This window comes from Epinephelus fuscoguttatus, linkage group LG15 (assembly GCF_011397635.1).
Source record: "Epinephelus fuscoguttatus linkage group LG15, E.fuscoguttatus.final_Chr_v1".
Taxonomy (NCBI): domain Eukaryota; kingdom Metazoa; phylum Chordata; class Actinopteri; order Perciformes; family Serranidae; genus Epinephelus; species Epinephelus fuscoguttatus.
In genome coordinates, this window is record NC_064766.1 from 26,855,985 (window position 1) to 26,881,485 (window position 25,501).

General features: G+C 42.4%; 1 protein-coding gene across 2 annotated transcripts; it reads left to right on the forward strand.

Moving 5' to 3' along the window:
* Positions 1 to 1,225: 1,225 nt before the first annotated feature.
* On the forward strand, positions 1,226 to 25,501 carry scinlb (scinderin like b). 2 transcript variants are annotated; one of them, XM_049599032.1, is made up of 17 exons: positions 1,226 to 1,354; positions 5,676 to 5,863; positions 8,161 to 8,315; positions 11,445 to 11,606; positions 13,335 to 13,484; positions 13,946 to 14,041; positions 15,574 to 15,706; positions 15,930 to 16,018; positions 16,150 to 16,365; positions 16,457 to 16,587; positions 19,260 to 19,350; positions 20,201 to 20,371; positions 20,459 to 20,633; positions 22,478 to 22,593; positions 22,759 to 22,836; positions 23,009 to 23,069; positions 24,680 to 25,501. In XM_049599032.1, the coding sequence occupies exons 2-17, from the start codon at positions 5,683 to 5,685 to the stop codon at positions 24,838 to 24,840; spliced, it is 2,166 nt and encodes a 721-aa protein (XP_049454989.1). In that variant the 5' UTR covers positions 1,226 to 1,354; positions 5,676 to 5,682; the 3' UTR covers positions 24,841 to 25,501. The 2 variants fall into 2 exon arrangements, with proteins under 2 accessions (XP_049454989.1, XP_049454991.1); XM_049599034.1 differs by having other exon boundaries at positions 13,946 to 14,032.

The window sequence follows — 25,501 nt, forward strand, 5'->3', positions numbered from 1 at the left end:
ATCAGCAGACTTGTTTATTTCCGTTGTCATTTTTTTTGGCTGTAACTGTAACACTATATACTTAAACATGGTGGTCACACCTATCTGACGTTTCTGCTGTGTGTATTTTATGTACTATGTCACTATGCTAGCATCTTTAGCCCTTTTTACACAGAGATTGTGCTATAGGGCTGCCATAACCCTTCTTTATACCCCCTTTGCATTTTTTACACAGAACCAAACGATGGCGGCATCATTCTGCTCCCATGTGTAATTTTAAACTGCATGCCGACAGCACAGAATAAAAAGAGGTGTTGGGCATGACGTTGAACACAACACCGTCGGCCTCTAGTGTTACATAAAACATCTGCGTCAGCTGTGCTTTAAAAGCAGTAGCAATGGCACAACATAGCAATAAGCTACCGAATGTCATTGCTTTCCCAATTTGCGAAGGTTTACCGCTGCTGTTCTTCCTCTATGTGTTAGCTGCTAACTGCTATCAGCTACTTTTTGAATCTCCTGTGGCAGGTTGCACGCATAACACGTCATCAAAAAGTCCTGTCCTGTTTATACAGACGCTGTGCCTACCTCCTGTGCCAGCTTTAAAGAACAACAGTAAATACTTTTCCCCTAACATGATATGAAGTGTGTGCACATGTGAGCATTTTCGATGATTGCCTCCATCCATGCCTTTTGTCTTATCATGTTTAACCACCACTTTGTTTTTGTTGATGGGCAGTGGCGGCTGGTATGTGTTCAAATTTATGATTTGAGCCTATTCTGGCTCCTAATAACACAACAATACAACATTTTAAGATCTACAGCTAACAAACTGATGTCACTGTGACGTCAGCCCTAAAAGGGTCTATACACCCATGAAACAAACATTGTGATTCAGTCTATTGTACGGTTATGACATCACAACTTCACAGAAGTCCTGACGACTCATTCAAAGGCACAGTTTCTGAATATGGACTGTGTGCATTCCTCTTTGGATTGAGCGTTTTGATATTTTCACAATATTTAAAGCCAACAGCACTGATACCTGTTTCATAATAATAACAACAAAAAGTCACTTGAGGAAATATAAGTTTTTACAGTATGTGACCTTTAAAAAAGCAAAGCGTCCTGAGTTATCACAGTTTAAACGCATCTTTGAGGAACTCCTCTCTGAGTGCACACAGGCTGATTGAAGCATCTCGATCATTGCTTCTTCTGTCGACCAATCAGTGTTCCCTCTCCTCCTCCTCCTCCTCCTCCTCCTCTTTTACTACACATTAAAACATAAAGCCTCCCCACACTCCGCTCACTCCCTCATCTACAGCCTCCATCAACGCTTCTGCTCCTCTCTCCTGTGTGATTCATCCTGCAAACTGTGAGTTCACTTCTTCCACCAGACATGAATGCACCTTTTGTGACTCTGTGGACTTTGATTTATCCGACCAGCCTTTCCAATCGTGCAGTTTTTCTCTGCTCCCTGCTGCAAAGCTCGCGTTGTTAGAACCGATTATTATGCTGTTTGTGCGCGTATGTGGCCGGTTCAGTGTACGGCTGCAAAGTTTGTAAGTGATTCTCCAGATGTGGAAAGTCTCCGTTCATTTTCTCTTGTGTGAGTCACAGCAGCCAGCGAAAACAGAGGGACAAAAGCGTTTCCATTTATTATGGAAACACGGGCTGTTGCTTTGCTTATTATGGGGAAAATACTCTGGGCGATAGAAGTGCAGGAAGTAGTAGTCTGAACATTATGTAACACTTGAAAAAAAGAGAAAAAAGAAAAAAAGGAGGTGTGCAAAAGTGTAGGTGAATATGAAAGCAACATATATGAATTTTATTTATTTTTTTAAATGCATTTCTCCTGTTAAATAATTTAGAGAAACATCCCATCAGCCTCACCTCCAGTCTGACCGGTCAGCAGAAACAGCAGACAGATGAAGTCAGTTTGGGGCTGGGCAGTGTATCCATACTATATCAATATTGTAATGTGAGACTAGATATGATCTTAGATTTGCATATGGTAATAACATACGTGTTGTTTCCTGGTTTTAAAAGCTGCACTGCAGTAAAATGATGTAATTTTCTGAACTTACCAGACTGTTCTAACTCTATTATTTACCCACTTTATCATCATATCCATATTACTGATTAATTATTTATCAAAAATGCCATTGTGTATACATATTTTTTATCAAAATAATTCAAATTCCTATTGGTTTGGAAGGCTCAGTAAATGGCATACATATATTATTTTCAAGAATATACAAGAATATAAAATATATATATATAAAATATACAAGAATAGAGGGCACGTACTTTTCCTAATATGGAGGTGGACTCTTACATAAAGAAAAAATCACAAATACGCCTGGAAGGGAAGAGAAAGATACAAACTAACAAACAAAAACATGCCACACATATGTCCTCGTACATCACTCTGCAGGGTCACATAATCACAGAGCATGTTCATAATTATGTAGGCTTATATTCCGAGTCCATAACCGGTCCGAAAGGGATTCATAAAATGCTACTTCCACCATTGCATTAACCCATTCTTTCAATTCTTTGCCTTTCTTGTTGTCCAGTGTCTCAGGATAACTTGACAGTTATTAGTCTCACAATAATAACAGCAAATGCACACTTGGATACGTTTGGTATTTGCGACTAATCCCCCAGTAAACACAACTTTGGACTTAAATGGATTTCTGAACCAAACCAATGACTTAAGCTGTCTCATTGTGTAGATATTTAATGAAAGCACCAGTAGTCAGCCCTACAATATCGTCTATCGAGGTATTTGGTGAAAAATATCGTGATATTTTATTTTCTCCACATTGCCCAGCCCTCATTTACCCGCCCATTGCTCCTCCAAGCAGACATATCTGCAGCATTATAAACATTATGTCACACCAGTGTTGTTAGCAGTGCATCAGCAGACATCCACGGATCTTAAGTGATCTGAAGGCGTGTCCCTTGTGCAGCATTTATTGATCAGCCTCTTACAGGAAGTCCACTGGGTGTTCTCTGTCTGCACTGAAACCTGAGCTGCCCATCATTAAACACACGGCTGAACAAACTCCACAGTAATGTTACTCCTTCAGGTGGTGTTGATGATGATGATGTGGTGTGTTTGGATTGTCTCTGGGTGCTGTAATCTTTTAATATCTAACTGTAAACAGTAATGCATCATGCATGCAGGTGTAGGGTGTAGTTACAGAGCAGTATGTGGATCACAGGGTAAAGGAAGTTGTGGCAGAAGTGAGGAAGTGGACGTTGTGTCATCACAGCGGACGTCAGCCTCTCGGCAGGCAGCAATAATCCTGCTGCCACAGTGACTTGTAATCTGGCTCTTGTGTAATCGGGGGGGAAATCTGCATAATCTCTCACTCTCATCATGATCTGAAGATTATTTCTAACTTCCTGTCACTCTGAGTGCCAGATTAAGTGATACTGGAGAGTTTAAAGAGACAGTTCACCCCAAAATCAAAAAATATTTCCTCCTCCCTGTGGTGCTATTTATCAGTCTAGATTGTTTTGGTGTGAGTTTCTGGGTGTTGGAGGTGTCAGCTGTAGAGATGTCTGCCTCCTCTCCAATATAATAGAACTAGATGGGACTCAAAGCGTCAAAAAATACATTTGAAAACTCAACAGCAATGTCTCTTTCCAGAAATCACGACCCGGTTGCTCAAGATAATCCACAGACCTTGTTGTGAGCAGTTTCATGTTGGAACTATTTTCTTTCTAACTGCGCCCACCAACTGTATCCCTGTGCAGAAGGAAGTGTACATCTACTCTCTCATGGATGAGGGGCTCATGCTTGTGACAGGGAGATATAATAATATACTGTCTTCCTCAGCTGAGCTTTAACGCTAGATAGCTAGTGGTGCTAAGTGAGCTAGCAGTAGATGCACTCTTCCTTTTGCATGGTGATTCACGTAGGAACTATTGTCTTTCTCCCGAACTACACCCGCCAAATGTGGGGCTTGTGCTTGTGGCAGCAAGAAATGTAAACAATGGCATCCTCCTTGGCTGAGCTTTAACATTAGCTAGCTCAGTGGTGCTAGGTGAACTTGAAGTAGATGCACACTTCCTTCTGCGCAGTGATCCGTTTATTTCGGTAGAAAGAAAATAGTTCCTACATGCATCAACATGCAGAAGGAAAGGTGCATCTTCTTTTTGCTCTCACCTAGCACCGCTGAGCCAAGTAACATTACAGCTCAGCTGAGGAGGACACCATTAATGTTTACATTTGCCTGTCATAACCACCAGTCTCTTGTTCATGAGCAGATGCACGCTTCCTTCTGCACAGTGATACGGTTAAGGGGTGTAGTTCAGTTAAAAATTAACATAGCTCCTACATGAAACTGAGTAGCCGCATCATGATTTCTGGAAGGAGACTTTTATGTTGAGATTTTCAAATGTATTTTTTGGCACTTTGAGCACCACAAGCTGAGTGCCATCTAGATCCATTATATTGGAGAGAAGGCAGACATCTCTACAGCTGATATCTCCAACACTCAGCAACTCACACCAAAATAATCTAGACTGATAGACAGCACTATAGGTGAGAGGGAAATATGTATTTTTGTGGGGTTTTTTTTGGGGTGAACTGTCCCTTTAACTGCGCCTGCAACGAGTTCACAAGATTAATTTATTGAAGCGGTCTGCAGTCATGCTGCAGTAGAAACATAATAACATTAAACGCTCCACTCTGACTCCATAAAAACATAAGATGTGGGAGTTAAGTAATTGGGTCATGCAGGTTGTGCAGCATTGAATTTGGGTGTGCAGTGTTATCTCTCGATGTTGGCAGGAATAAGCATCTGCTGATAATGGGTCAAAGTTTCTCAGTTATTAAAAGATACTTTAGACAATGTTATAGGTTTTATAAGCTTTATTTTCAGATATTACAAAGTAGTTTTCTTTCTTGTCACTTAAATTAATGCAGAGAGGCCAAGGGGTTGAGGGTTAAAGTCATTTTCAAACCACATATCTCTAAACTTCTCATGAAAATCGTCCTTGCTTTAGGCTTTGAGGCAATGCATTTTTGAGAATACCCAGTGGGTTTTACTGGCACGACAAGTTGGAGAATGTTCCCAACTCATTAAAGAGCATTTAATCCTGCAGATTATGTGAAAACTAAATAAAGAGAAGCATGGCTGTCACCTGTCAGAGTCAAATGTCAGATGGTGTTCATGTCAGAAAATCAATCAATCAACTAATGCATGTGAAAAATGTATTCATGTGACAGTAGCAGCAGTAATGCTTGACTAACTGCAGGTCTAAGAACTAGTTTGTCTGGTTGCGGAAAGTATGCCTGAGCCCTATACCTTTATACACTGAAAGCCTAAATATGGTGTTAAAAAAAAGCCTCTTGTCAACAACACATATGTGCAGTGCGTAACCACTGCAGTTTCGTCTTTCTCAGCCGTTATCCACAGCTCTACAGAATCATACAGTTCAGGAAATGATGCTGATATGTAAAAATAACTTCCCCACATTTACTTGGTCTCTTCTTTTCATCGTTTGCTGCCTCTCTCTGTCCTCCTCTGCATCCTTAGGTTGGGAATTAAAAGATTTGCAAGGAAAGTTTTACAAGGCAGAAATATTAAAATCACCCCCTGTTTTTTCTCCCTCTGACCTCCTGCATCTCCATATTTACTCTCATCCTCCTTCTTTCTTCATCCCTGTCGTTCCCTTAGAGTCATCATGGTTTCCCATAAGGAGTTTGCGACAGCAGGAAAGCAGCCGGGCCTGCAGGTGTGGCGTATCGAGAACTTGGACCTGAAGCCGGTTCCTCAGGCCCTGCATGGCAGCTTCTACACCGGGGACGCCTACCTGCTGCTCTACACCACCTCAGCTCCTTCATATAACATACACATGTGGCTGGGTAAGACATGGACACACACTGTGCACCCAACATCTTAATAATCCCATTTTCAGCCACTTAGAATTTTAAGTGTAATGACTTTGAACAAAATTCTGCTAATTGAAATCTTCCTCTTTGTCTTGCTTTAACAAAAGGGTTGTTTTCAAAACAGGAAGTCTTTCGTTACATTTTTGAGAAATAATAGAAGCAATTTCACTGCAGTGTGTTCCCTAAATGCTATCATCCGTTTGTTCCCCTTGTTATTTGGTTATTTTGTGCAAAGTTTTATTGTTTGACAACTGTGATTTTATAGTAGCACTACTTCTGTAAGTGGTGATATGATGTCCTGAGGTTCAGCTCACTAAAACGAATTCCCATTGTTTAAATGTCAATAAAGTATCGGCTCTTGAAATGAGTAAAAGAACAATATTGTAATCACTTCCTTGGAGAAGTCAGTGACAAACTAAAGTAAAACTAAAGTAAAATATTAACAAATTAAGAAGGAACTACTTCCAAAGCTGAGACAGATACAGGCATGGCACAAGGCTGAACATCTTTGCATTTTGACCGAGGCAAATACACTAACAAGCACAAACTCACAATAGCTGAGATCACGTGTAGGCATGCATTGACGCATTGTCCCTTTTTTATTTTTATTTTCACAGATAGATAAACACACCATGTTCACACCGTGCCCCAGTATCACGCAGCCGCCCATCAACTGTCGCCTGGCTGTTCACATCAATAGCACATTTATTCACGCCAGTCAGCAACAGTTCTGCTCCTCTGCTCTTTTCTAGTCACTTGTAGAACTCTGTCACTGTCTGTCTTTGTCTCTCGCTCTCAATTTAGACACAACTAACAAATCAGTGGAAGCACAGGGTCCATATTCTGTCATTTATAATAATCAGCTCATGTATAACATATAGATTATATTCATTCATTTTCTTTAACTGCTTATCCTGTTGGGGGTCACTGGGGGGCTGGAGCCTATCCCAGCTGACATTGGGCGAGACGCAGGGTACACCCTGGACAGGTCACCAGACTATCACAGGGCTGACACATAGAGACAGACAACCATTCACACTCACATTCACACCCACGGGCAATTTAGAGACACCAATTAACCTGCATGTCTTTGGACTGTGGGAGGAAGCTGGAGTACCTGGAGAAAACCCACGCTGACACGGGGAGAACATGCAAATTCCACACAGAAGGTGCGCTTTGCGGTGCATCTGTGTCCAGTTTAAGCCCGGCACTAAGCAAAGGACAGCTCCTTTGTCTCGTTATGAATTTTTCCACAGTGTCTTGGGCAAGTTGGTGAATCCATTTGGAAGTTACACGCCTTTTTTTTTTAGATAGGCCACACCCACTCCCCCCCTATCCTGTTGGTATGAGCACTATCACACAACTTCACACATGTTTGACCTCCTTGCCAAATTTCAGCGACCACCAAAGGGTGGGGATATTTTTGCAGACCAACCGACAGAGCAGTTTATAGAACAAACTTGTTGAGACTAATAGAGCAGTTTACACTCATGTGATTGTGTCACCACAGCTGTGGTTTAGAAGTGACTATAGATCAGATAAGGCGTCTGATCTCAGAGCTGAAACATCCTCTGCTGTATGAGTCGCTGAAAAATTCTTCTCTGTAAGTCAGACCAGTTTGTGAAATTCCTCTCAGCTGCACAGCTCCCTCTCTGTGCTGTCTGCTCTCATCCCAGCTCAGGCCTGTGCAGAGGGAACAATAGCAGCCAACTTTATATCCTAAATCAAAGTCTTCCCATGCTCCGAAAACTCTGAGTTGCATAACAGACTCAAATGAAACCACTGTAGGCCTGTTACTCACTTCTGGAATACCCCCGGAGGCCACAAGAGACCAGTCCCTGCATGTTTGTAGTGATCCTGCCAGTTCTCCAGCGCCGGCGCACAGTCTGTCCTTTTACTTCTCTGCTGCCATTGCAACAGCCTGTAAGACACTGTAGCAGAAATAACATGAGAACATAATTAATCCCTCTGTCTGGGATCAATGTTAGTCATGAAGGATCATGGAATAGTTTATCCATGTTGTGTGCCATCTGACAGTAATAGCAGGATACAGAGCGGCTCTGCTGCAGATGTGGTTTGTGGGATTCAAAGCCTCCGGTCCTGACTCAGAGGCGCCATAAGGTCACTGCAGAAACTACGGTGCTGCAGTTTGCTCTGCTAATGTAAAATAACAGAATGTTTTTATGAGAAACTTGATCCTTGAGTATCTGTGTGGAGCAAAAGTGTGAAAACAACCCAGGAAAAGACTACAAATGTCTCTTTCTCCGCAGGGGATGAGTGTTCACAGGATGAGAGCGGTGCGGCGGCCATCTTTGCAACACAGCTGGATGATTTCCTGGGTGGAGGGCCGGTGCAGTACAGGGAGTTGCAGAACACAGAGTCCAACACCTTTCTGGGGTACTTCAAGTCAGGAATCAAGTACAAGGTGAGCTCCACTGTACAGATGTTAAACATATAACAATATACAAAGATGCTAAACATCAGCCTGTTGGTATTGTCATTGTGAGAATGTTAGCAATGCTGTTGTTAGCATTTAGCTTAAATTCCTGCCCTGCATCCATGCCCCAACCTATGGGGTTGAAAGATGAAGCTGATGCGAAAACCTAAAGTTACGTGTAATTAAGGGCGTGGCTGCCTTGAGTGACAGGCTGTCTGCGAGGTGTCACCACTGTTCAGTCAGGAACACTTTAGTCAAAGAAAACTTTATTTCCATCTGGTGCTCCATCAGTTGATTGGGCTGTTTGAGATCGGCTGACATAGCTGGGATGTGAGCTGAGCTTGACATCGTGTCCTGCCTGAACTAACGCTATGCTCAATTTTTTACACAGAGACGTCGGCCTCTAGTGTGACACATAACATGGGCGTCAGGCAGTGCTTTATAAACAGTAAGAATAATATAACATGGCAACAACAATAATTTACACCTCCTGTTTCATGGTGGTTGATCTCACCCTCTGCTGGGAGGGTAAGAAGCTCCCAGACCTCATTGTCTCCCCAATTTGCAGACATTTTTGGCTGCTTTTTGCCTTTTTTGAGTTAGACACTAACTGCTAGTAGCTGCTCATTAAATCTTCCGGTAGCAGTTTGCATACATAAGATACCGTCAAAATGTCACACCTGTCCCACTCATGGTCCCATTCGGCCAGCTTTTTCACAGATGCTGATACAGAACAGTGAGGGAGAATTATGGGGCGACATTCCCGTCTTGAACAGGCACTGGTAAAGGGGCTTATGAGTCAGATCCACCCCTCGCTCCTCCACAGCTCCGCCCTCTCATCAAACATGGCCACTTCCAGCTACAAAAATCTAAGATGACAACAGCCAAAATGCCAAACAGGAGTCCACAAACCAATGGGTGATGTCACGGTAGCTTCATCCACTATTTTATACAGTCTATATGTGCCTCTCAGATTTGCTAACATGTCTCAGGTCTCATTTCTTTTAAAAAATACTGTACAGTTTTACCCTTTTTAGGCCTCTAATGTCATGAACGTGGCTCGGAAAGGACACAAAGGCTCAATTCTTCTTCCGGTTGACAAGAACGAGGTTTATTCAAAAGACAGGCAGGGTTCGGTACACAGAATAACAATCAGAGCTGGCAAAGGTATCCAAATCGTGAGGCGAAAACTAGATCAAAAGACAAAACTGTTATTACTGGCAAGGCGAGACAAGATAGAGAGCTGGGACGAGGACTGTGAAGTATGACGAACTGGCAACAAGACAGGGGAAGACATGAGGGTTAAATACATGAGGTAATGGGGGTTGATGAGACACAGCTGGGGAGGAACAATCAGAGAGCAGGTGTGACAGCGCCAGACAGGAAGTAAAACCTACGGAGACAAGGAGAGGCAGGTGAACACTTCAAAATAAAACAGGAAGTACAAGACAAGACACAAAACGTGAACATGAAATGGGTAACAAAACTTAACAGAAAAAACAGGATCATGACATCTAAAAATTATTCAAATAGTTTGAGAAGGGAAAACTTAAATAAACTGCTCACAGTTTATATGTATGCACCATGACGTGTGGTCACAAAAAGGGTTAGAGACCATTTCTCTAGGTTATTGCCCTCATAAATGAGTCAACTTTAAAGACATGCTTCTGTCTTTTTTAGTCTGCTATTCCAAAATACATGCTTAAAAATATAAAGTGTGCAATGAAGAGGTTACAGTATGGTTCTTACAACATAAACATTAATTTTAAATGACGAAAAAGTGACAAACACAGCAACGATCTGTCTCAGGAATCTGTTTGACCTAAATATATCCACAGGGATTAATGATTGTCAGCATCACATGAACTTTGTCAAACAGAGCGACTGATGAGTCTGAAGTTCAGAGGTAACTCAACATTCCCCTCTCGCCATGCCAGGGCGTGCCTGCCCGACTGACTGACTGTAACTGAGGCAACCACCCTGCTCAAAGGAGGACATTTTGAAAAGACACAAGCCACTTTTTAACCAGCCATCTGTTTCGTATTACCATGAAAACCATCCAAACCTCCTTCTGGCTATAGTTGGATGTAATTAGGCCAAACTCTTGTTTACCGCTTTGCAGAGTTGGTGGGTGGAAATTCTGCTCTGCACATGTGCACCAACACACACACAGTTACACAGTGTTTTTCAGAGACAGAGCTAAACCTCATTATCTCTTCATAGTTTTGGTAACTCCACTGTTGGGAAACAATCCTACCATTAGAATAAACAGAGCCAGCATTGTAGCCATGGAAAGTTTTACTGCCTCTCTAGTGAGGAAGATGAACGGCATGAATGTGGTTTCCATTTTGAGGCCTAAAGAGCCACTCCTCCAGATGCTCACAAGACTCTGTGCCTTTGTTAGTAAATGCTAAACCCTCAATAGACATTTTAAGGACAAGGAAGTTCTTATTTGTATTTGTTCTTGTGAAGAAACAGGTCTCAGCTTCAGTTTCTCCATGTTAAATAGTGCATCAAACTAAAGCAGTCAAATTGTTTTTTCTCCCGCAGAACATGTCTGTTGCTTATTTGCAGAGAATTATTTGCATGCCTTGTAAATACTTGTTTTGTTTAATGGCTTCACCAAGGACGGCTCGTTACGACACAATCCCGCCTTGCAGGTACACCACTGTTGCTCAGAACAGACATGATCCTCCTTTCCAGAGGCAGGCATCATGTTAGTTTCATTTCTCCCCATCTGATAGGGTTTATTGGCTTTGTTAGCTGTGATTTATGGCACATGTTAATCCCATTATTTGGCACAGCACAAATTTACAGCCCTTTGTCCTTTGAGGTTTTTACTGTGCTGTGTGAAACTCATATCACCCTCACTGTGCAGCGAATATTGAGCTCTTTCTCTCATTAAAATCATCTGTCTCCTCACATCCTGCCTCAGACCTCTCAGTAGTGCATTTGTGACTGTTTATTCGACTAACACAAGGCAGTCGTAAACCACACACAAGATGTACAATTTGTGCCCTTTTCTCCCCGTAACTGTGCACGTGTAATGAAGGAGACATTTCAGGAAGGATTTCCCTGCATGTAAGCTGACTTGAATTAGTATCTTTTTTGTCACAGCTGGGGGGTGCGGCCTCAGGTTTTCAGCATGTGGTGACCAATGACATGAACGTGAAGCGCCTGCTGCATGTCAAGGGTCGCAGGGTCATCAGAGCGACAGAGGTGGACATGTCTTGGGCCAGCTTCAACAAGGGAGACTGCTTCATTATTGACCTCGGCAAGGTGGGCTGGATTCATCTGTTTCAGTGTGTATATGTGTGATAAAGAGTGTATTTAAATGCTTACTTAGATATACTTACTGTCATAATACTAATGGAAGCGCTCATGGACTATATTCTGTCTTCATTGCCATCATTTGTTTACTGTGAGAGAGTGGTGACTTAAAGGGACAGTTCACCCCAAAATCAAAAATACATATTTTTCCTCTCACCTGTAGTGCTGTTTATCAATCTAGATTGTTTTGGAATGAGTTGCAGAGTGTTGGAGATATCAGCCATAGAGATGTCTGCCTTCTCTTCAATATAATGGAACTAGATGGCACACAGCTTGTGGTGCTCAAAGCTTCAAAGAAATACATCTGAAAAACTCAACATCAATGTCTCTTTCCAGAAATCATGACGCGGTTACTCAAGATAATCCACAGACCTTGTCGTGAGCAGTTTCACGTAGGAACTATTTTCTTTCTACCAAACTACACCTGCCAACCATATCACCACACAGAAGGAGTTTGGATCTACTCATGGACAACAGGCTCGTGCTTGTGACAGTGTGAGATGTAAACATTAATGCCGTCCTCCTCAGCTGAGCTGTAATGTTAGCTAGCTTGGTGGCCCTAGGTGAGTTGCACATTGATACAGTTGGATGTAGTTTGGAAGAAAGAGAATAGTTCCTACATGAACTGCTCACATCAAGGTCTGTGGATTATCTTGAGTAACCAGGTCATGATTTCTGAAAAGAGACATTGCTGTTGAGTTTTTCAAACGTCCTTTTTTTAGGTGCTCTGAGCACCACAAGCTGAGTGCCATCCAGTTTCATTACATTGGAGAGGATCTCTACGCCCAATATCTCCAACACTCAGCAACACAGTTTAATATATTCCTGTACTGGTGTTAGGGTCATGTTTCGGAGTTAGTTTGCTGTCTCTTTTAGGTAGCTGCCGTTTTTCACTCACTCTACAGAAGGAAATAGCACTTTAAAATAAATGGTCTGTGCTGGAAAATCACTGTACTACAAAATAAAGTGTGTTTTTTACAAACTTGACAAGTCTGAGAGTCAGTTGTGGTCCATTCAAAATGGATCCACAACCCACTTGTAGACCCTGACCCACCAGTTGGGAACCACTGATCTAGATTGATAAATAGCATGACAGATATTTTTGATTTTGTGGTGAACTGTCCCTTTAAAGTAACAATACTTAAGTTTCTTTTTTTTTTTTTAATTTAAACCCCTGTTTATGGTCATAATTTTTTTCAGCCATTCAATGTATTTACATCCTGTACTGTAATTACCCCTTTATATAGCTGTTGTCATTGTTAGCGGCTGAGTCTGCCATTTTGGTGCTGAATTCCCACTGCTTACTGAAGCATGAAGGACTCATAGAAGACAGCACAGCATACAATACCATCTATGCTGATAATAAACCCAACATTTCCCACTGATGCTCCTTTACCTATAAACTAGATCATGGTTGCTCATCACATGATGCAAAGGGAACGAATGAGTTTCTTCTTTATTAAAACAAACTAAATTTGTTTGGCTGCACTGTAAACAGATACACCAGGTGCTCCTCTGTTAAAAACAGCCATATTTGCTGCCTCAGAAGTCTCTGACCTGTTTTTAAGGACACCTGCTGTTACCACCAGTAACCATGATTGTCAGCAGATCAACCAGGACTGAAATCTTGAAGATTCTAACTTTGATATGCATTTCCTGTCTCTCCCTCTCCTGCAGGACGTCTATCAGTGGTGTGGCAGTGAGTGTAACCGTTTTGAAAGGCTGAAGGCCTCTAACGTCTGCTTTGACATCCGAGATAATGAGAGAAACGGCAGAGCCAAATTGCACATGGTGGAGGAGGGAGAAGAGCCACAAGCAGTCATTGATGTAAAACACAATCTCCCGTACATACACACATTCCTCATTTTGTGTCCTTCTTCCGGTTGAATCTTGGCCACATGCTGAAGTTTTCACCCTAAAGGTGATCACTCGTGAGCTAAAGCTATAAGTGGTATTGATGCATTTCACAGTCGGTGATTAGTCAGCGTGGGAACGAGTGGACACAATGCTGTCCTTTGTAATGCGCTGCTCATGTGCCAACTCTGTGCCAAGGCGGCATTGTAAACACTTCCTTTACAACAAGAGAGGAGAGTGTGGAGGGGGAGGGGGTGTTTACAGAATATGTTTTAAATAAATCAAGATCTTTTTCAATCTGAGAAAAGCTGAACGTTGTCTACAAAACGCATCACTGTCAAGGCTGTCGTGCCTTTATTTGTGTATAAAACCTCAGTTGTAACTGATAATTATGACAAAGATGAGAACAATGATTCATTCCTCTACTTGTTTAGGCTCTGGGGCCCAAACCCACCATTGCCCCCGCTACGGACGACATAAAGGTGGACACCGCCAACAAGAAGAAGGCTGCCCTCTACATGGTGAGTGACGTAAGTGACAGTCAGTTCAAATGAACTGAATTTTTATATATGCATGATATATATGCATGACTTTGATTTCTAGGCTGGGATTAAGATTTTAACTCAAACTCAAAAGGAGATATTTCAAATGAAGCCTGATAATTGATAAATCTGCATTTTGTGGTGCTGATTTGAATTTGAAAACAATTCTTGAATATTATAGCCTGAATCAAGGGCAAATGAATTTGCAAAGATGCCTGCATGTTTAAACTGTCTGTCACTGAATGCAACTTTTAGAAATAAGTCTGTAACTTTAAATAGTTATTAATGTAGTTCATATAATATATATTACACTATTGCATAGTACAGTTACAGCATAAGACTGTAAAATAATGCATTTCTGAAAAAATCTGTTTTATATTGCAAGAAATTAAGATGTTTTGAGGTTGTTGAATGACCAACTGAAGGAATACTTCACATACATAGTTTTTCTCACGTGCCTCTGGTGAACGAAGATTTCAAAAACTGAGAAAATTCATGGTGAATTAAAGTAAAAGGCAGCTGAGGTGCATGAGACAGATAATCTGTGAAAAAGAAATATTCTTTGGGGTGCTTGGTAGCTCATCGAGTAGAGTTGGTGTCCCATGTACAAAGACAAATGTCCTTGCCACAGTGGCCACAGGCTTGCCCTTTGCTGCATGTCATCCCCCTCACTCCCCTTTTCACATTTAACCTGTCCTGTCCAATAAAGGCATAAAAAGCCCAAATAATAATCTTAAAAAAATCTATATGCCTTCGGTGAACTAAGAAACCAAACACATTGAAAGTTCTTGATGAACTGGGGTAAAATGGGGCCACGTTAAACAACAGCAAAACATCTGTTTACAAGCTCTCTCACACAAGTCTAGCAGTATAATCCAAGTCTCATTTATCCAGTCATTTGCTCATTTAAAACAGTTCTGCATACAAGGTACGTGCTTGGGTGAGCTTGCCCGATTGCGCGACTGGTCTACATGTGAGACCGTTAATGCTGAAGTGTTTTAAATAGTCAAGTTTTAATGAAAATGAAAGTGTTTGGGAAGTTCTGAGCATACGACCAGATAAATGAGACTTGGATTATATTGCAGGAGTTGTGTGAGAGTTTGTAAACAGATGTTTTAATGTAGTTTTGCTGTTGTTTAACGTGGTCCCTTTTTACCCCAGTTCATAAAGAATTTTCTCCATTTTTGGATTCTTCGTTCTCCGAAGGCACGTGAGAAAAACAAAGTTTCCTTCCTGAATTCAACCCAACACATGACGAGTAATTAATGTACAAATGGTCATTTATTGGTTAAGGTAAGGTAAGGTAAGGTGATAAGATAAGATAATCCTTGATTCCTCAGGGACAGTGCAAACAGGAAGCATCATTAGAGAAAAATACAATTCGAAGCAATATATATGTAAAATAAGTAAACTGAACAAAAACAAAGAGAAATATAATAAGGAAGCATGTTCCTCAAGCATGTCTAACCGTACACTTTGAGAACAGAGCTGGTCGCTGATATGGTCCCTCTGCCTTGTAGATCTCTGATGCCTCTGGCACGATGAAGGTGTCGGTCGTGGCTCAGGCCAGTCCCTTCAAACAGGCCATGCTGTCTCCTGATGAGTGCTACATCCTGGACAATGGGGTGGACAAGAACATCTTTGTTTGGAAAGGTGCCGACAGCATCACAGACTCAATAACACAGCAGGAAATGACTGTTTTTTCTGCTTTAATTCTAAACATGCTAATTGAAGAAAAATGCTCACTAGGTAGTTTATTACATAGATTCTCTCTTGAAGTAGCATATGGGAGGGTCAAACTGCACAGTCTTTTTGAAAATTACGACCATCTTATAATTCTTGATCATCATGTCATCTCTTATGTGATTCCAATCAGGTCCCAAGGCCAACACAGCGGAGCGTAAAGCAGCCATGTCAGCAGGTCAGCAGTTCATCAAAGACAAGGGATACTGCAATAAGACACAGGTAAAGCTGACAAGTGCATGAAACAAACATGAGTCTTGCAGAAAAGCAGCATCTGGTATCACCTGTATTCACACATATAATACCATATCAAAGATACAGCTGATAACCTCTCTGACCTCCCTCCTTTACAGATCCAGGTACTTCCTGCAGGAGCTGAGACGACCTTGTTTAAGCAGTTCTTCAGCGACTGGAAGGACAAAGACCAGACCACTTGCCCCAGTAAGGCCTACGCCATTGGCAGGATAGCCAAAGTGGAGCAGGTGCCCTTTGATGCCTCCACCCTGCACAGCAACAAGGCCATGGCAGCTCAGCACGGCATGGTGGATGATGGCAAGGGCAAGGTCCAGGTACGAATGTGCTAAGAGGTTGTTTTTTTTAAAGACTCAGATAAAACAGTGTGGTGAAGTTTGGAAAAACAGGTTGTGTTCTGGCTTTCAGATTTGGCGTGTTGAGGGTGACAAGGTGCCTGTGGATCCCTCTAGCTACGGTCACTTCTATGGTGGAGACTGTTACCTCATCCTCTACAGCTACAGACTGGGAGGCAGGGAGCAGCACATCATCTACACCTGGTGGGTAAAAAGAATGATTAACAAAAAAACCAGAGGTGGAGCTAGAAGGAAACATCTGGAGCTCAGCCCAAACCTGGGGGGGGGGGGCATTTACAGCAGTTTTACGCACTATTTTTTAGCCATTTTGGGTAATAAAATGCATAAAATCTGTACATCATTTTGGAAAAACCATAGACTGTATAAAATAATGGATAAAGCCACCTTGACATCAGCCATAAGTTTGTGGACTGCTGTGCTAAAGCCTTGACTTTGGCATTTTGTCTGACATGAGGGTGGAGCTGTGGAGGAGCGAGGGGTGGATCTGAGGGTTGTCTCCTAGAACAGTTCAGTGAAAATCCTAATGTCAGGACAGCTGAGGAGCTCTTATGATCTTCATGGGGGAGAAAGCGGGAATGATAGGTGGGGTGCTGCAGGCACTTATAAAGGGCTATGGGCTAGCCCATGCAACTCAACATGATTGGTCTGTCTCCCTACAGATGTGGTTGTTATTGGAGCTTCCATGATTGGACACGCCTGAAAGGGGGCTGCATTAAATAACAGCAAAACTCTCGTTGTGATATACCTCACTCCGTTTATCAGAGGGGTTACCGTGGTAAACTAAAGTTTTTAGCACTTCCACATTGGCTTCATTTTTCAGGCCCAGAGGTTGCCGCCTGGGAATAACATGAAATTCGCCAAGGAAAAAAAAATCATCCTGTATAATCTACATCCTATTTTGTATCTAATTAATCTCCAACTGTCTTCATTATTCTGAACTGCATAGAAGATGTGGGCGGAGCCTCCAGGTCTGAAAATTGAAGCTAATGCGGAAATCCCTTAAAGCTGCTTTCTCTTTTATGGCCAGCAGGGGGCGACTCCACTGGTTCAGAAAAAAAGAAGTCTGATTGTATCAAAATGTACAAGAAAATGACCAGACTTCTCACTTGGTTTTGTCCAGGTCCAGACTTTTGAATTCACCCACTCCATTGAATCAGAGTTGACTGATTCGTCTGGCATGACACGAAACAGCAATTTCTCAGTTAGTCAGTTTAGATTAGCCAACAATGCCACAGGTTGGACTAAAGCTGTTGGCAAGTGTTGGTAAGCGGTGCGCCAATGATGAGTAATAACAACAGTGGCAAGCGCTATAGACAAGACATTGGCTGCTATCAAGGCTGTCCTGAATCAACATGTCTTCTTAATATCACCCAACCTCTTTGTTTGTTTTACTTCACTCTGCTTCACTCTTAAAATCCTGGCAAAACCAACATGTTACTATAGGTTAGGGAGAATTCAAACCACCCTTCGAATGCAGAGTGGACGCAGCATCAGACTGACGATGAAAACGGAGTGTAATGAGTTCACAGTTCTCTCTGATATCAGGCAACACTTGATTTTTTACCTCAGTATAATTTTCCTGAAGTTTACGGTCTCAATCTCTAGCTACAAATCTTCTTCAGTACAGCATGACGTTCATTTTGTAAATTATAAACCCATTAAGAGTCTGAGGCCATGGCTCTCTGCCAGAAAACAGTGGATTGCCCCCTTCAGGTTGGGAGTGAGTTACTGCCGCAAGCAAGTACAAGTACCTCAAGGTCTTGATCATGAGTAAGGGTAGAATGGAGCGTGAGATGGATTGGCGGTTTGGACTGGACTGTTGTGGTGAAGAGGGAGCTGAGCCAGAGGGCAAAGCTTTCGATTTACTGGTCCATCTATGTCCGAACCCTCACCTATGTTCATGAGCTCTGGGTAGTGATCTAAAGAGTAAAGTGGCAGGTACAAGCAGCTGAAATGAGTTTCCTTCGTGGGGTGGCTGGACTCAGCCTTAGAGATAGGGAAAGGAGCTCAGACATCCGGAGGGAGCTCGGAGTAGAGCCGCTGCTTCTTTGTGTCGAAAGGGCTCAGTTGAGGTGATTCGGGCATCTGATCAGGATGCCTCCTGGGCGCCTCCCATTAGAGTTCAGGGCACATCCCACAGGTAGGAGGCCCCGCGGCAGACCCAGAACATGTTGGAGGGATTACATATGTCATCTGGCCTGGGAACACCTTGGGGTCCCCCAGGAGGAGGTGGAAAGCGTTGCTGGGGAGAGGGATTTCTGGAGTGTCTTGCTCGGCCTGCTGCCCCTGCGACCTGGCTTCGGATAAGCAATTAAAAATGGATGGATAGTCCCATTTAGACTTAAAAAGACGATGAAGCAGGGTATGCTTCGGGGCGTAGCTACTTTTTGACTGTCAAGTCGCTACCGCCGCAATGTCCTCTGGTTCTCAGTTGGATCCACCCCCTCTCCACACCACAAACACATCGGTTCATGAATGTATTGCAAATCAAGGATTCCAAACAATGGCGAGCAAATATGGTCGTCAGTACTCTGGACTGAATTAGAATTAGAATTAGACTAACAGAAGAACGTTTACTTAACTATACTTACTTATTTTGGACTTATTTTGGGAATAGCATAGTCAATGTGGGCATATATTATTAACTGAGTGACACAAAGTTGAAGGTGTTTTAAAAATCTGCATGTATGTACAGTGTAATTTATGTAACAGTGTGAATAACAAGCTTTAGTTGAGCGTGTACACACAGTACCCTACCACACCCAGTCTGAGACAACACACAACCACACAAACACACCAGTAACGATGGTGACTGTAGGAAACTAATTCAGGCTGTGTGTGTGTTGCTGTGTCAGGCAGGGGCTGAAGTGCACACAGGATGAGCTGGCAGCTTCGGCGTTCCTCACTGTGAAGCTCGATGACTCAATGGGAGGATCCCCGGTTCAGGTTGGAGCTCAACGTTGACACAATATTTACCTTTACATCACGTGTGAAAACAAGTTCAGACTCTGCACAGTCTCATTATTGTATCTCTCAACATAAGCACCACATTAAGCTGTGAGCCAAGAGTATTAACGGAATAATAAAAGATAATGAATTTAGTGAGTAATAACTCATAATAATATTAGGAGTTTTCTTCCTTGAATCTGACATGAATAGACAAAGTTTTTCGAGTTCTCTGAACATGAGAGGATTAAGGAACTTGAGTAAGAAGTTGCAGCAAAGGTGTCAAAACTGAGAACTAACTTGAAGCTTTCACAATAACATTTAGCTTATTGATTTGCTCATTTAACCTTGCACATAACTTACAATTTTTCTCTTGGGTGCCATAAAGGGCGAGTGTAAAAGAGACAGAGGAACATGATGTGTGGTTACCTCACGATAGCAGCATGCAGAGTGCTAATGAGGGTTCAGCTCCTCAAACTTATTAAACCAGTTATTACAGAGGATTTAAAACCAGAAATAACTACCAATAAATAACCAGTAATAACTTCACTCTTCTGCCATAAAAAACAACCGACCTTGGACAACCAGCAGAGGGCAGTGTTACTTTAATGTTGCTATTAATACCGCTCTACTCAAGCTGCTGCACTTCCTTACTGTACATACATAACAGTTTCAGATCCTCACACTCGTAACAGAGTGCTGCCACATCACCTACTACCATGTGAAGCTTCAACTCCAAACTAGATCAGTTACTTAAGAGTTTCATTTACTCTCTGTCCCAGTGATGCAGGCATCAAAACATAATTACAACTTAGCCCGTTTACAACAAATTACATGACTTCGTCCACAGGTGCGAGTGACTCAGGGCCAGGAGCCTCCACATCTGATGAGCCTGTTCCAGGGCAAACCCATGATCATCCACAGCGGAGGAACGTCCCGCAAAGGCGGACAGTCGCAGACTGCTAGCACTCGCCTCTTCCACATCCGTCAGAGCTCCTCCCGTGCTACCCGGGCTGTGGAGGTGAGCCATCCGCCGGCGCGTGGTCTTGTGTTGTTGTGGTCACATTCTTGATTTCCACCTGTCACCTGTCTACATGTGTTCCCCCAGGTCGAGGCCTCTGCTTCCAATCTGAACACCAATGATGTGTTTGTCCTGAAAACACCCAGTGCGTTATTTGTGTGGCGGGGCGTTGGAGCCAGTGATGAGGAGATGGAAGCTGCCAAGCATGTGGTGGGCTTCCTAGGTGGCAGTCCCTCCCAAGTGTCAGAGGGCAAGGAGCCAGGTGGGTGTCCTCTGTCGACTAATAGACTGTGTGTAAAATAACAACAGGAGGGACCAAATCATTTGGTACATTCACGTGCACACTAATATTTCACCATTATTCTGACGGGGGTCATGGAAACAGCATGCTCCATTTCAATATTTGGAATCAGTCCTTATTCTGAATGTAGCAGTTTCCGATTGAGACGTGGGATACGCCGATATTATTCAGGTTTTAGGGGCATTCTTTGTGCACAGACAAGTCCGCTACTGGTGGAAAAAAAACTCTGGGCCCTAAATTTTGCCTTGATAAACAACATATCAGCATATGCACAGAATATAGGTTTTTGGCAACTTTTTTAAGAAGGTGATCAAAGGAATGAAAGAGAGGCTGGGTGTGCATGGTCCAACAAATCTGCCAGTGCTGGGAAACTCTGAAAAAATCCTGTTTTGATTTAAAGCAAAATTACAAGCAGCTTTAGCCATTCCACTTTACCATATTTTGATGTAATGTTGGGGCACGATAATCGGAGTATGCTTGGCTGTATGTAAAAAGAGTATTAGTGGAATATTCGTTTCCATCAGCCATGTGAACAGCTTAGTAGGAATAGTTTTTTTTGGAATAAGTGCAAGAACAGGAATATTTTGTGCATGTAAAACATAGTCATTGTAACCTACAGTGTTTAATTTGAGGCCCATTCATGCCTTGTCATTCTGAATGGTCACACATCAAACCGACGAAAACCCCATCCTTCTGCTCTGCCAACTGAGCTATCAAAGACAAAATGACCCGTTAGGGGTTGCGGGGGGGCTGGAGCCTATCCCAGCTGACACTAGGCGAGAGGCGGGGCACACCCTGGACAGGTCACCAGACTATCACAGGGCTGACACATAGAGACAGACAACCATTCACACTCACATTCACACCTACGGACAATTTAGAGTCACCAATTAACCTGCATGTCTTTGGACTGTGGGAGGAAGCTGGAGTAGAGAAAACCCTACAACTCGATTGGACGCTGTCAGACCGGTTCACACAAAGTGGATCATCTGGTGAATTCAGACTTACTTTGATTAAGTTAATATTAGTTGATCCAGGAAATGAAAAGAAATTAATTGATTCGTGGCATAGTCTTAACTCTTCGGGCTCGAGGGAAGGTATCAAGTATTTTCAGGTCAAAAGGCTCAAGTCCATGTAAAGTCACGAGTCATTGGTGTTAAAGTCCAAGTCTTTTATTTCTGTCAAATCAAATCTAATGTAATCAAATTCGTAACTCGAGTCTGACTCGATTCCACACCTCTGCTTATCCATGCATGAAAATAAACTGGGCAATCTGTCGAGACACATTTTTCTTTATTCATATGCCAAATATTTTAGAGGATATCGCTGACAGAGCTAGTCTGATTTTGACAGCTACAGAGGGTGGATGCATCATCAGTCGTCATAGACATACTCATTAGCCTAATGGCTGCACAGTCCTGTAAAGCCAAAAGTTTTCTTCAATCAGTTCTACTTTATCTTAATCGTTGACTTGACTTTGAGGAATAAGAAAAGCTTGACTGTGTTTAGTTGGGAAAATTACACTGATTGTTCCAGTGACGACCAAAACTGCAGCTGAGTCATGTCTGATTGCTACGTGCTGCGTGTTGCTGTGCAGATCAAGTCATTGGCCCGATGACTGACCGGCCTGATAAACAGTTACTGCTGCATTTCTGGTCTGGTTTTGATTAAACTTAAAAAGATGAGGCATCTCCTCAAGAGCTGTGGTGGAGGACGCGAGTCACTTCCTGTTTAAACAAACAAAAGCACCAAAAATGGGACAATCTACTCGGAGCTGATGGATGTATTATTTTCTTCTGTTCCAGCTGATTTCTGGTCTGCTCTTGGTGGCAAGAAGGATTACCAGACCTCCAAGAGTCTGCAGCAGATGATCAATCCCCCACGTCTGTTTGGCTGCTCCAACAAAACTGGACGACTTATTGTAAGTCACAGTGGTATAACAGCACAATCTGTTTTCTTATTAAGGCGTATATGCTGCAGATGTGACACATTTATTTGGTTTAGCCTGTCAACACAGCTAATATAGTGTAATATAAAATAATCCACACACTGTGCATCTGAGTTTGTTTCCTGCTCTTTCTCTCAGGTTGAAGAAGTACCAGGAGACTTCACTCAATCCGACCTGGCTACGGATGATGTCATGCTCCTAGATACCAGGGACCAGGTAAGATGAGCTCCCTGTTGTCATCATCTGAGCTTGTGGAAACATTTTTAAACTGTAAAATGTTGGTATGCAGTTCAGAGCCTCCACAGACTACACTGAGGCATACAGACTCTTAAAATGCTGCATAGCTGGTGACTGTTTGAGTGACTGAGTGTGTTTCTCTTCCCTGTAGATCTTCATTTGGGTTGGCAACGATGCTAACGCAGAGGAAAGGAATGGAGCTCCCAAAATAGGTTTGTTGCATGAAAACGCTAAAAGGAGAAACAGATGCAACACACATATCATATTGTCTTTCTGCCAGAAAGCACGACAGAGTCATAACTGTGGCGTTGAATGAAAGTATTGCAAGTGTTTTCAAAATTACTTGAGAAAATGGCCATTGTTCGTTTTCTTAAACCACCATGAGTGTCGCAATTCAGGATCAATATTTTTCTATTAATGAAAAAGATGATGTGAAAGGTGAGAGGTGTTGCTCATAGTGATGAACTCAGACAATTATTACCCGACGCTGCAGCTCTAAGGAGCTTTTAAGTCTCTTATGGGCTCATTGTTTTGGTTTTAAGGCCTGCAACTTAACTATTATGCTGAAAATACGCCAAGTAGTGGCGACATGAAGCTCGCAACAAAATTTTTCTGTAGCCGACAGGTGTGTTCCAGTGTTTTAGGTAGGAAGAAATTCTTTGTTACATAGGTCAACATGTCACAGAAGTCACACAACTTTGTGTAGTGACTGGATGAGGCTTTTCTCTCGCTGTAATTTGTTGCTAAAAGTTAAACTACCCTGCTTGCCGCCGCTTGCTGTGTTTTCGGCCTTATATTTCACTTTCACCGCTCTCATCAATGTCTTTGATTTGCTGCTGTTTTCAGGATAAAGGCAGATTTGTACTTGTGTGTGCAGAGCCTATTTGCCATGGCCTACACAGCTGTGAGCATTTATACTCGCTCAGTGGTGTGTGTGTGTCACTCTGCAGTTACACCTCCACAGCACTAGTCGGCTGCAGCGTTTCTGTGAAGTGCTGTAAAGTTGAGTTGATTCAAAACACACATTAAACATGGCTCAATAGCGACAATTTCAAACACAAATACACAAATCAGCTTCACTGTAACTCGCAGCATACACAGACAAACACTTGTCTTTATCTGGACACATTTTCCCCACAAATACAACATGCTAATGTTATTAGCACAAGCCTATGGCGTTTTACATTGTATAAATTAACCTAGCAGCTAGCGAATTTTCCTCTTCTCATATAAAACCAGGGACAACAGCAACATTTAACAAAGGAAATGTTACAAAATTTGGCTCCATTACAGCTCACAAGGTTCACCGACAAAACTTCTTATTAACGTCTTATACTAAATTTGTTTTCCAAACAAATATAACATGCTAACATTATTAGCACAAGCCTATGGCATTTTACATTGTATAAATTAGCCCTAGCGACAAGCGGAGGTTTCCACTACTCATATGAAGTCAGAATAACAGTAAATAAAAGCTTTGTTTCCACTGAGGGAAATTGTTTCAGCTTACAAAAATAGACAGGACAATACATAGATTTCTGGGGAGGTGCACGTCAGGCCAAGGTAGGGTACGGCATAGGCTCAGTGTCGACACAGAGCCTCCAAATGACTGAACATGCTCTGTATATGATGGATGAGGAAATGCCCATTTATCTTCAAGGTGGTAAAATGTCAGTGTTTTGTCTTCAACCAAGTGGGCAGAACAATTTATGCAGGTTTAAATTTCCTTTCTGCAGTTACGCTGCTATATGTTCTCACTTCCTGACTCCTGCCCCCGTGTCTGCCTTTCTGTCCCTCCCTGTATCTACTTCTTGTCATGCAGCAAAAGAGTACGTGGACACAGACCCATCTGGTCGCAGAGGGCTGCCCATCACCACCATCAAACAGGGAGCAGAGCCTCCAACTTTCACTGGCTGGTTCCAGGCCTGGGATCCCAAGATGTGGGAGACGGATCCGTTGGACAGAATCCGTGCCCGTTTCTGAGCTCAAAGCTAACGTCTCTTTTTACCAATCTGACTCCTTCCCTGTCCAGCACCTCCTGTTGCTACTCTGTTTATTTTAACTCCAATCCCTAAGTGCCAAAACCAATGTAATCACTGTTATCAGGTTGTATGGCTGCCTCTATGCCTTGGTCACGGTGCAGCGCATCGGACTTTATAATCAGAAACGCATCACATCAGTCGTCAGATGACTTCCTGTAGCAACGTTATCTTTAATTGCTAGAAGTGGTTTACTGATCTGTTGCATCCAACAGCTTGTCGCCTTCATGTCTTTATCGAAGCCCCTAATATGATGAGGAAAAAGGAAAGGAAGCCATTTTAGACAGCTGGAGATATCCTCTGTTTCTCTCTGCTCTCTTTCACTTCAGAAGACGTCATCATGCTTTCCTTTGTTGTTTTTATTCTTAATGACCTAGTATGTCAGAAAGTTTACTCCATGACTCTGCAGTGTCTACATGTTGTGTTTTATTATTGGTACTGGAAAGCTGGACACTTACTAGAAGTTGCATGCTGCATTTTGTTTTTATCATATTCTGTGCTTGTGAATTTTAAAAGGCGTACAGCGGTGTGTACATGATGTCTTTATTATTTGACCCTGAAACGCTCACATGGATGGCTTTAAATAAAACTCCCAGTATTTCAAA